Raw genomic sequence first — 12,363 nt, 5'->3', positions numbered from 1 at the left:
TATTATCCAATGGGCCCTTCCTATTTTTTAATAGAATACAATGAGAGAAATTGAGTTGCTATATTTAGCAGGTTGAGCAACTGCATCAAGGCACTGCTGGTTGCTTGATGTGACCTGTATTAGTAGCAAAGGGAGACAGACTGGTTCAATCATTATTTCTATCATAAAAAAGGTTGGAGGGGATTTAGTTGGTTACATTAATCCTGGTTTTTGACTGGTACTTGATTTTATTGATCCCAGTGGGGTGAAAAGCAAAGTTAACTTCAGCAGAATTTGAACTCAGAACATAACAGGAACAAATACCACAAGGTGTTAATTCTGCCAATCCACCCTTGGAGGATGGGTTACTAGTAAAAAAAAAAAAAAAAAAAAAAAAAGCTTAATAAACAGTCAGTAAAGATGTAACCAAAACAATAATAGAAGGATATTTACCTCTGTGAAAACCAATTGTTGTAGTTGAGTAAGAGAACAAGGTCCTGCAAGTGGGGTTCACAGTTTTGTTGTGCCAAGGCAGAAATTACTGTAAATATAATAATAAAGTTTAATTTCCATGCTTTCAGATGTCCTTTACATAATTACAAGTCTTAAACCAGCTATATTTGGCCCAAATATGGCTAGAGCTGGTTTCTCATACCTACTCCACAATGTTAATCCAAAATTATAGAATCACATCATTGAAATTACAAAGCTGTGTATATGTGTGTGTCAATATAAAAATGAAACAAAAACGCAATAGAGGGCATTAAAACGTTTGGACAGATAGATGATACAAAGGTGGACAACAGAAACAACAATTAGAAGGACAGACAAAAAAGACAGGTCATTCTTGGCTTTCTTTCTTTCTTCAGTCAAATACCAGAAGTCACGACCATTTCGGACAGTTACACTCAAGATGCTTTGATCTGGTTGTCCCCAAAACAGTCTAAGCTAAGAGCATTAGACCCCTTTGTAAGAAAGCTAGCAAATGTGTACGGCAACAAAGACAAAAAAAAAAAAAAGAAGCAGAACATGGTACAGAATTATGAATACAAACAAGAAATAACAACAGGCATCTTTCGACTGAGTGAGTGGGTGGGTATATGTACCCTCCTCTAAATATACTTAACTATATAACAGCCATAATGAAACAGACCTATGGCCAAACGTGTTACAACCATGATCATCTTGTTAATTTTTCAGAGTGCTCCAGTGTCTTTCTGCCACCTTTTAAGAGGTTGTAATTTGAAGTAGATCTGGTTGCTATTGCTAACAGTTCCAGTGACCATGTCTAAGTTCTTTAGCAGATTTAATTTACAGGTAGATTGTTGAAAGGTGTCATGATCATTCAGTCTATTCTACAGACATACCTAGGACTATATTATTAAATGTGTTCTTAATTTTTGTTTTAACAGTGTGATCTGAGGGAGATTTAGCAGCTATTTCTAGCAGGTTGATCTGATTTTAAAGTAAGTAGACTGGTCTGCTGAAAATGAAGTGTTTTGGCCATGAACACAGCACATTAATGATCACTGGACCCATACTATCAGTATTCTAATTTGGTCAGCTGAAAATCTAAAAGAATGATGAATAAACAAGCAAAAAGCTTAGAAAATAATATCATGGAAAATAAAATTTAAAAAATAAATTGCTTACCATCATAAAAGTGTTTGGAATATCTACAGAAGTCTTCATAAAGTTTCAACAATCGAGGAAAGTTTGGATGTTTGATGGGTCCTCCATTTTTGTCACGGTGCCAAGTATGACTCCTGAGAGTCTGGTAGAAAGCCAGAATGAGACTAAACATGTTTTTGATTGCAGCCATCATATGGTTGGCCGGGGACATGAATAAACTCCTGAAAAACAGAACCAACAGAAGGGCAGTTTAGCAAGTCACATGATGTTAAAAATTTCAGACTTTCTTCTCTTGTTAAATCCAGGTATGGTTGATAAAATATTTAGATCATATATGAGACAATTTAATTACCGTTAAATTTATGCCAAAATTATGAAGTATTATTCTTATTGTCATTATTAAAATTAAAGGCTTTTCTAACTCTCTACCTTCTGAGTTCAGATACTGCCAATGTCACCTTTGCCTTTGATCCCTTCAGGGTCAATAAAATAAGTTCCAGTTGAACACTGGGATTGATGTAAGCGACTAACTCCTTCCCCTAAAATTGTAGGCCTTGTGCCAAAATTTGAAACTATTATTAAAATAAAAGGCAGTTGTTAAATTATCAGTAAAGTACTGGAGTTGATTTAATTGCTACCTCAACTCAAAATTTTAATCAATTAAATCCCACCTCCCCTAAAACAAATATGTGGCATTATACTCAAGAACCACAAGACTTGGCTTCTTATTCCATATAATATTTACTCTATTTAAGATTTGTTATGTAGTTTACACAACAGTCAAGGAAGTTTGTATCTAGTCCTGGAAGGGCCTCTCATACCAGACAAGTCAAAGGATACAGGCCAAACTAATATGGACAGCCTCATTCTAATAGTAACAATGGGCTTGCATTAAACCAACACCCCTACCTAGAAAAGAAAGCTAAGTTACAGAAGCGTTGATGAAAATTCAAAACCAACGAGACCTGGGAGAGAAAGAAACGTATGCTCATAAGAAAGATGGAAGAAAAAATACCCCTAAAAATAACTGGAGGCAGAGTGGAAAAGTAGAAGTCAGCAGTATTCAGTTTGGTATCCTTCCTGTTGAGCTACATAAAAGTGAAATTCTAGAGGGTCACACTGCCTTTCTAACATTGCCATTGTTAATCTTTGGTGATGCCAACTTACTGTTTAAGTGATGCATCTAAGAAATCCATGTGCAGTTTATGTAAGTCATCGAGGCTGAACACCTTTGTGTGAAAAGCTTTCTGAAAGTTGGTCCATGAAATATACAGCACCTGGTTCACAAAAAAGTTTTGAAGAGCCTTCACAAACTCCCGCATTATATATCTATAAAAGAGAAATGAACATAATATTTTTTTAATGATAATGATTTAATCATAAATTGTCTTAGCATAATACAACATGATTGTTAAGTTACCCAGTCAGCTCTGATGAGATATTCCAGAGTAGATAAATATTAAAACAATATTATCTCTCAAAAGTTGATAGCAAATTTTGACTCGTCTCAGACATTTAATAAGATTTTACTCACCCATCAAAAATGATCATGGCCTCTATATGACTGATGGAGAGTTTAAGGCAAAAATAAGTTCATCGCACACAGTCTATCATTTACCATATTGTATAGGCCATATTTGATGGCATTATACATTTTCCAAAAAAATATCTCAACGAAACTACCTCGAGTCCTATACGCAAAGTTGGGTCCTCCATAAGCTGATTTTGCTTTAAAGCGCTAAAAACCTTTTTCTTGTATGTGCCCTGCTGCAACTGGAGTGCATTTTTTATACTGAGTCTCTCTACAAAGCACATCTACCTGCAAGAACCAGCTGCAAAATGACTTCAGAGCTGTTGCCCAGTTTTAGAGAAAGAAAGTAAAGGAGAGAAACCGTGAAAATTTTATACAAACCCAAATGTTTGGACCCTATGGAACTGTGTCTCCCTACTGAAGTGAGGTACATGGTTCACCATTGCTGCAAAAGACACAAACACAATCAAGTGAGGAAAAACAATTAATAAATTAACATGTCAATTATATTAGACAGGAATATTATAAAACAAACATTGGAGCACAAAGCCAAGGAAAGCTGAAATCATGTCATCTGGAGTCCCAGCAGTGATGGTGGAGGATTATCTCGTGCTAGCGATATAACCATGAGTGCTTATATGCACCACAACTCCATGTGAGAGGTTCTTTCATGGTAAACAACACAGTATTCTGTGACACAATATCAACTTTTAAATAGGGATAAATATTACCTTTTGGTATTAATACTGCATCTGTTGCTATTAATTACTATAAAACACTGTCGCGTGCCAATGTTGTTTGTATGCAGTGACATAAAAGGAGGATGAAGAGGAGGAGGAGAAAAAGTCTAGCAACACTTACCATCTCGTTTCAGTTGGCGCCAAATCTGTTCCAAAAGCCACATAGCATAGCGAAGTTGGAGCAGAAATAGATAGAGTTGCCGATATTTTCGGTGACACTCCTTGTTGATGATGATATTTAGGGGCCAATCAACCTACAAAGGGAACAGAACAGTCTATTGTTACTCAAGTAATGTGATATTGTTTTACTACAACAGTGTTTTTTCATAAAGCATTATTATCTTCAGTTGATCTGGAGGGATTTGGGGTTTCTAGATAGGATACATAGTTAAGGTATAAACTCCCACTCAGTCATGGGCTTTTCATTTTCTTTTTTTATATTTTGTCTTCTAAGTTATTTGGTGACTTCACTAGGATAGATCTCATGAAAAAAGTACCCAGTACACAAAATCTATATTTTTCCTTATTAAAAACAAAAGTAAACAACAGCTATGGGAGACACCATTAACAATGAGTCATAAACACATTTGACTGCAAAGTTGCAATGTGATCGCTTGTCTATTTTTTAGTATTTTACCTTCTTGTTGTTCATTACTACTTTAATGGGAATCTATTAGATATTACCTTTAGACTATCCCTGCTATACCAGGAACACAACATGATAGGGCTAACCTGATTTCCATGGCATATAAATGAGTGACACTACAACATTCTACCCTGGAATGAGATGCTGGTCTATTGCAGGATAAACTTCCCAGTTATTGCTGGAACTCATTTACAGCTGAGTGGACTCAAGCAACATGAAATGAAGTATTTTGCTCAAGAGTGCAATATAGTACTTGATCTGGAAATTGAACCTATGAACTTATTGAGCAAAAGTGCAACATCTTAACCACTAGGTTTCATGCACCTTCACAATATATTGTCAAAAGTCATGCCAAAATTAGCAAAAATGGGGAAATAATGTTTCACACATTAATCATCTCAATGCTTTGAATAATGCCTTGCAAAACTGATTTAGGGCATTGCCCATGGGCTTGTAAAAGCCATACAAGGACTTTAACTACAGACGAGTTATTGAAGGACTTCTGGTGAGGCGGATAACAAGCCCTAGGCCTTTAAGGATGGATTACACTTCCTCACATTTGTAAACGTTTGACACATATTAAAAAAACAGTTCAACAAAATCACTGTCAGTTGTTATTTCACATATAGCTTAACTAAAGCTATACTGGTCAATATTAACAAAAACAAATTAAACTCAGTCAACTATCACCTCCAAGACAATATAAAAACAGAAAGATTTCAGAATGAAGAATAATAAAATAGTTTAGCCTACCTTGTATGCAAGATTTAAACATTCCAATATTTTGGCATCTATAAGAGAAAAAATTATTTTACACATCATGGACAACATGAATTAATTTATAACACTCAGAGAGTGCAAATCCCCATCAAGGCAACACCAACATCCTCTCAATGATTAGCCGGAGTTGATTTTTAAAACGAGAATATCTGAAACTCAACTGCTCTCACAAACGAGAATACTAAAAATGAACCTGATCACTTTCAAAAATTACATAAAAAAAAAAATAAAAGGAAAAATAATTCAGAATCCTTGTCCAGTACTGGATCGATCCCAAAATCTAATCAGTTCATGCCAGTCACAAAGCCAAACATCCCTGAAAGTTTCATCCAAATCCATCCAGCAGTTCTTGAGATATCTTGTCCACGGACAAACAAATTAACAAACACAACTGAAAACAATATCTCTGGTATTGAAAGTGTACCATTTGCCTCATCTCATAGCAACTTGCTACGAGATGAGAAAGTTCAAGAAAGAAATTCAGTAGAGGAAACTTACCGTCTTTCACAGTTGATGAAGAATCTTTGGTGATTTCAAAGCTGAGGTTTTTGATGTATTTATCTTCAGCAGAAATAGAACATTTAAAAGCCTGATTCATGATGCTGTTTAGAAAGATAGGGTTGAGGATCTCATTAGGATGTGGGTTCATGGAGAGCTGGAAAGACAAAAAAAGGGAGCAAGAGATTATTTCACTAAAATATAAAGACAGGAAAAATACTAAGAAAATCATCATTCAACATCTACTTTTCTATACTTGCATGGGTCAGATGGAATTTGTTGAAGTAGATTTTCTATGGTAGGATGCCCTTCCTGTCACTAACCCTCACCTGTTTCTGAGCAAGGTAATATTTCCCACAGTTAGAGTGGTGAGCTAGCAGAATTGATTGCATGCCGGGCAAAATGCATAGCAGCATTTCGTCTGTCTTTACACTTGGAGCTCAAATGCCACCAAGGCCAACTTTACTTTCCATCCTCTCAGATTGGAACCTGGTACGGTTCTCTGGCTTACCATTATCAATCAAACTGCCAGCATGGAAAATGGACACTAAATGGCATCGACGAGGAATTGTAAAACAAAGAAGTATAATGAAAAAGTCACCTTTTCGAAAAGTAAACTGGTAAGATTGAAAGCAAAGTCTCCTTCACCCATGATAAGATAACGCCACATTGCTGAGAAGTGTTCCTCAATGGATAATTCGGTTAAAAAGTAGTCTAAGGCACATTTGTTCACAAGCTTGATTCTGCAAAATAGTGAATGTATCATCATCATCATCATCATAATTATTTTAAGGGTATTGGATCGTTAGTGCTGAGATGAAATGGTCAGACAGAGAGCAGGTCCGATTTAGAAACAGCTGAGAGATAGGTGGAGTTGATCTCCCATACATCCATACATGCAAGATTACATTTTATGATTTTCAAATTAAATTAAATGCAACAATTAATCACTGGTTGTTCTCTGTTAAAGAATCACAATAATGAAACGTTCAAATGGTATCTACGTCTAAATATGAGAGAGAGGGAGAGAGCGGGGCGAAAGAGAGAGAGAGGGAGAGAGCGGGGCGAGAGAGGGAAAGAGAGAGAGAGGGAGAGAGCGGGGCGAGAGAGGGAAAGAGAGAGAGAGAGTCAAGTATAGTAGGCAAGAGGAGAGTGTGTAGCAATTTGAAATTATGATAACAAGCGTAAATTGAGTTAAGTTACAAAATAAAACAATTTCCATGAGTCTATGTTTGAAAATACATAAGGTAAATCATTTAATAATTGTATACTTACTGATCCATCAAAGGATTCTGGATAGACTGTTGAATAAGAACTGATAAAGGAGATTGGTGATACGCTTCTAAATCTTCAACAGATGCTTTTGAACTGATACCTGATCTACCAGATGCTATCTGGTTCAAATTACCACCAATATTCAGCAAATGGCCACTTTCTGAAAGGAAATAAAAAGTAAATGATGTCTGTTATATATTATCAGTCAATGAATGGTAATTACTCCAGTACGTACCTTCAGAACGAATTGACTCCAGTACGTACCTTTTTAAACCTATCAGTCTTATCTGCCGAAACTCTAAGTTACAGGAACATAAACACACCAACTCCAGTTGTCAAGCAGTGATAAGGAAAACACACACACAATGGTACCAGTTATACCACTGCCAACCAAAAACTAACATAACTTCGACTATCACAATAACATTTTTTTACGATCAGGAACAGAATTATTTTTCTAAGTGGAATAGATATAATAAGTAGAATTTTGTTTTATTACTATTTTGGTTCCTTTTTGGTAACTGTAGACTACAGATTGATTGAACACATCTTTATAGTTAGTACCCCAGTATCACAACTACACAACCACTGTACCATACGAACAGTTACCAAAGCTAATCTATGTAATGACTTGTAATTCAGTCACAAAGTCTTAAGAAATGACATAAACTAAAAGACTTACCAAAGTTAAAAGAACAGTCATAAGGTTCCGTGAAAGATTCCTTCCAAGACTTGAACATGGCTTCAAACCCTTCTGCTGGACCTACAAAAACGGAAATATTAAAGTGACAGGAGGAGGCGAATTATAACAGTATGAGTATGTATATGTGTGTATATATGTTTATGGCAAATGCATGCATGTTATGTATATACAAGGTGTATTCCAGAAGTTTTGAGACTTATTCAGGAGAGACATTTATTAATTTTAAAAGTTTATGTTGTATGGTATTTGACATACCTACATTTATATATGTTGGTCAAATAAATACCACTGACCACCCTGAGTTGTTTCTTTGTTTACATTATACTAGAGCTACTTACCTATTCTATCCTCTTCGTTATCGACATTCGGTTGATTCTCAGGTGAGGAACTGGTCTTTCTGCCATACAGCAGTTTTTGGATTGTCGAATCTGAAGAATGACCGTGTATGTTCCTCTGCTTGAAGCGGGCTCTCTTGCTGGCATCGTCATCTGTTGGTTCAGATTCTGTTGTTGCTGACATTGTACTGGACATTTTGTTGTGTGTCTTCACTTGTGGAGGTTGGGCTGATTGGAAGAGAAGAAACAAAACCAGGGGTAGAAAAGGGACATTGTTATAAACCATACACCAATGGAGAAGTCATGGACTGGCTATGGACTTGTCCTTTCCTTTCTGGAATAGTAAAAACAGCAAAAAATAAAAATACAAAAAATTCAAATGCAACATAAGAGGACGCCTGCTTACTTTGTAAATGTACATGTGTGTGTATGTGAGTGTGCAGTTATGTAAATTAGAACAAACAAATATCTTAAGGTACACAGCCAAACACCAAGTAGTGATACACATGTATGTGTGTGTGTGTGTGTGTGTGTGTTCCTGGCAGTTTGCTGTGCTTGAAAAGACCCATCAAGTTAAGTTAAACCATGGTTATCCTTGCATACAGGCTGTCCCCTGCATCCCTCTCCAGCTGAGCATTCCTAACCTTGCGAGCTTGTGGGTGCTGGTGCCATGTAAATGCACCACCCATGCACAAATGACACTGCACTATGACAGTGACACTCATCCACAATTTCAAGAGACACACACACACACACGATGGGTTTTTCTTTTTTTTAGGTTTCCATCTACCAAATCCACTCACAATGCTTTGGTTGGCTTGGGGCAGCAGACATTTGCCCAAAGTGCTATCCAGCTGGACTGAACCTGGAACCATATGGCTGGGAATCAAACTTCTTACCACATGGCCATGTCAATGTGTGAGTGTGTGTGTGTGTGTGTGTGTGTGTCTTACCAACCACTTGATAAGGGTGGTGTTTGGTAGCAGTTTGGCAAAAGAGATTGATAAAATAAGTACCAGACTTTAAAAAATAAGTACGGGGTCAGGTTGTTTGACTGAAGCCAACAAAGCAGCGCTCCAGCATAGCCACAATCCACAGACTGAAGCAAGTAAAAAAAAAAGTAAAGTGAAAACAAAAAAAGAAGTTTGTGAAATACTCACATGTTAAACTGGAGCTGACAACCGGGAGGTCATCAGACAGGAAAACTCCACTCTGTCGTCGAATGGAGAAATCTTTCATATCAGTTTCCTGAGCATACAGATCTTTGGGTTGCTTCAAAACGGGAAGTTCAAATTCATAGTAACCATGTCCAATGAGAGCTGGTGAGATGAAAATGCCTGAATGTCTGTAGTTCAATGTTGATTCAGATGACTCCTGGGTGACAGATTGGTTTGGGACTTTTTTCTTTCTGTGAACAACCAAGTCAGTGGGGGACATGTCGTACGTCTGTTGATGGATGCCCTGATTGTCCACACTCTTTCTTCGATGGACAACTTGTGCCTCGGGAAGGAAACCAGAATTTTCCTTTGATATTGATTGATTCTCAACCCATTTTCTATGAGGGATCACAACATCACCTCTCGAAATAGCTGAACTTTCTTTGGATACGGACTGATCCATCACTTGTTTTCTACGTGGTATTACTGTATCTCCTCCGGAGGTAGTTATACTCTCCTTAGACACAAATTGATCGTCTACTTGCTTTTTATGTGGGATTACTACCTCTCCTCCAGAGGTAGTTGAGCTCTCTTTAGATATAGACTGATCCTCCACTTGTTTTTTGTGTGGGATTATCGTATCTCCTCCAGAGGTAGTTGAGCTCTCTTTAGATATAGACTGATCCTCCACTTGTTTTTTGTGTGGGATTATCGTATCTCCTCCAGAGGTAGCTGAGCTTTCTTTCGATATAGACTGATCCTCCACTTGTTTTTTATGCGGAATTATTACATCTCCTCCGGAAGTAGGATCACTCTCTTTAGATATAGACTGATCCTCCACCTGTTTCCTATGTAAAGTCACCTGATCAACTTCAGAGGTAGCAGAACTCTCCTTAGTGATTGAATGGCCTTCAACTTGCTTTCTATGAGAAACCAGTGGCTGTTCTTCGGGCGGAGAAATAGGTTTGCTTGCTGTTAGAGTTTGTTGATCAACAGATTTGATTCCAGAATCTGTATTGGTTGAGTTTGTTTTAAAGATATTGGAATAGATCAACTGGTCTCCAGCTTCAGGCTTTTGAGGATATTGGACACCAGCTGTCTTTTGTTTAGTGACTGTGTCGCCAGTTTCACCAAAACCAAGAGGAATATCTGCAAATACAATAATATATATATATATATAAATACACACAATGTATACATGTATTTACATTATTACACATACAGATATTACATTGCTATACATATCAACAACCTCTCATGTCAATCTATAGACTTTCACTCTTCTTAGATGTGATAAAATAAATAACTGTACTTCTAAAAAGATGACACTTTGTGTCCTTGTTAGAAATGACTATATTTTAATAGAGTTAAATCATTAACATGCATGCTTCAAATATAGAAATTAAAAACAAAATGACCTTTCACAACTCCATCAACAGAAGAAATACCCTTTTTGGCCCAAGATGGTAGTTTCTCTTCAGACAGTACTTTAGCAATGGGAAGTGATGGAGAATCTTCTTTTTCTTCCTCTCTATCAGCATCGTCAACAATGGTCATTAGGGGTTTGCTGTCACCATGTCTGGCCCAAGATGGAAGATTTGGGTCGACATGAAGTTCCGCTTCCTGGCTTGTACGTGCAGTAGTTAAGGCAGATTTGGCCCACTGTGGGAGATTAGGGTCCAGTTCCTGTGGCAGTATTGCAATGCCATCTACGTTGTCATCCTACAAATACATCAACAACAAAAATAAACAAAAACCATTCAAGACTTTAACTGAAACAGGATCTTTTTTAACCAATGCAAAATTCTTATCTTAGAAGTCTAGAGTAGATGAACCTTTTTTTTCTTCTTAAAACAATTATTTTAATGGCTGGTGACAAATATCCTGCACATTGAGAGCTAAGCCAAAAATGTTTTGATATAGAAATTGGTAAATTATAGGCGCAGGAATGGCTGTGTAGTAAGAATTTTATTTCCCAACCACATAGTTTCAGATTCAGTCACACTGTGTGACACTTTGGGCAAGTGTCTTCTGCTATAGCCTTGGGCCAACCAAAGCCTTTTAGACAACTTCTTTTAAAGTACAATCTGACATGGGTTCCTATTAATTTCCCCAAGTCTATAACAGGATTTGAACACTTCACACCAATCCAATGAAATATTTGTTTAGCAATTTCTATATCAGAGGAAGTGTTTTTGGCTTAACTCATAATGTCAGGCGGAAACTGAAAGATACCTCTCTCTCTCTGAGTTAGTGTGTGTTAGCGTTTCCTTGACTGGATATTGTGTGGTAGTTGTAAACAAGTGTCACCATCATATAAGTGGTGTCCTTCATTTCCAGTCTTCGATGGAAACATGCCCAGCCATGGGAAATACTACCTTACAAGGAAACAGGTGAAGGTTAGAAATGATAAGGACATCTGACCATAGAAAATCTGCCACAAGAAATTCTGTCTGGCCCATGCAAGCATGGAAAAGTGGACATTAAAATGATGATGATGAATAATGGTAAATTTTGTACCAAGGAGATGAATATTTGAAAATGTCTACTTTTACAATTTGAATAGTAATTAACGAAAGACTGCTTTGACAAACCTTTGTTTGCTTTGACTTCCATTCTTCCATTACAGTTTTCCATTTACGTTCCTCTGCCTTCAGAAATTCCATCCGCTGATCATTCAACCGTACTCGCCGTACATTCCACAGGGCCCGCTCTTCCCTCAGTGCAGCCTGTTCACTCAGGTCAGCATAATGGCGCTTGATCTTCTCTCTGTAATTAAACAAATTAAAAAACATGAGAGCCAGCTCATGTGTTTGGCTCATTTGAGGAATTTCTCACATTGTGTTCAAAAATAGGTGCAGGCATGACTGTGTAGTTTCAGGTTCAGTCTCCAGGTGGAGAATTTATACGCCATGAAAACCGAGAACCCGGTCCTTGTGAGTTGGCATGAATCAAGAAGACAATTTTACCTTTTATCTATGCATCTTGAGCTGAATAAATAAGTAGAAGGTCGTATTTATACACATGTGTGATGGGCTTCTGCAGAGTGACTATCAACCAAATGCCCCTCACAAGGCAATAGTGAGA

General features: G+C 37.1%; 1 protein-coding gene across 1 annotated transcript in view; it reads right to left on the bottom strand.

Annotated features, from left to right (window-relative positions):
- LOC106874762 (gamma-tubulin complex component 6) overlaps nt 1-12,363 on the bottom strand; it is a 29,693-nt gene that overhangs the window by 530 nt on the left and 16,800 nt on the right. Inside the window, exons 21-34 of the mRNA XM_052975194.2 lie at nt 11,871-12,045; nt 10,695-10,998; nt 9,280-10,425; nt 8,123-8,347; nt 7,764-7,844; nt 7,082-7,241; nt 6,408-6,549; nt 5,807-5,963; nt 5,282-5,319; nt 4,004-4,136; nt 3,524-3,587; nt 2,779-2,940; nt 1,633-1,832; nt 433-520 (exon numbers count right to left, since the gene is read on the bottom strand). Of these exons, the coding sequence (XP_052831154.2) occupies nt 433-520; nt 1,633-1,832; nt 2,779-2,940; nt 3,524-3,587; nt 4,004-4,136; nt 5,282-5,319; nt 5,807-5,963; nt 6,408-6,549; nt 7,082-7,241; nt 7,764-7,844; nt 8,123-8,347; nt 9,280-10,425; nt 10,695-10,998; nt 11,871-12,045 (3,075 nt within the window). The remainder of the gene's footprint in view (nt 1-432; nt 521-1,632; nt 1,833-2,778; nt 2,941-3,523; nt 3,588-4,003; nt 4,137-5,281; nt 5,320-5,806; nt 5,964-6,407; nt 6,550-7,081; nt 7,242-7,763; nt 7,845-8,122; nt 8,348-9,279; nt 10,426-10,694; nt 10,999-11,870; nt 12,046-12,363) is intronic.

This window comes from Octopus bimaculoides, chromosome 20 (assembly GCF_046866305.1).
Source record: "Octopus bimaculoides isolate indiv1 chromosome 20, ASM4686630v1, whole genome shotgun sequence".
Lineage (NCBI taxonomy): Eukaryota > Metazoa > Mollusca > Cephalopoda > Octopoda > Octopodidae > Octopus > Octopus bimaculoides.
Note: the sequence above shows the minus strand (reverse complement) of the source record. Positions and strands in the feature narration are given on the sequence as shown.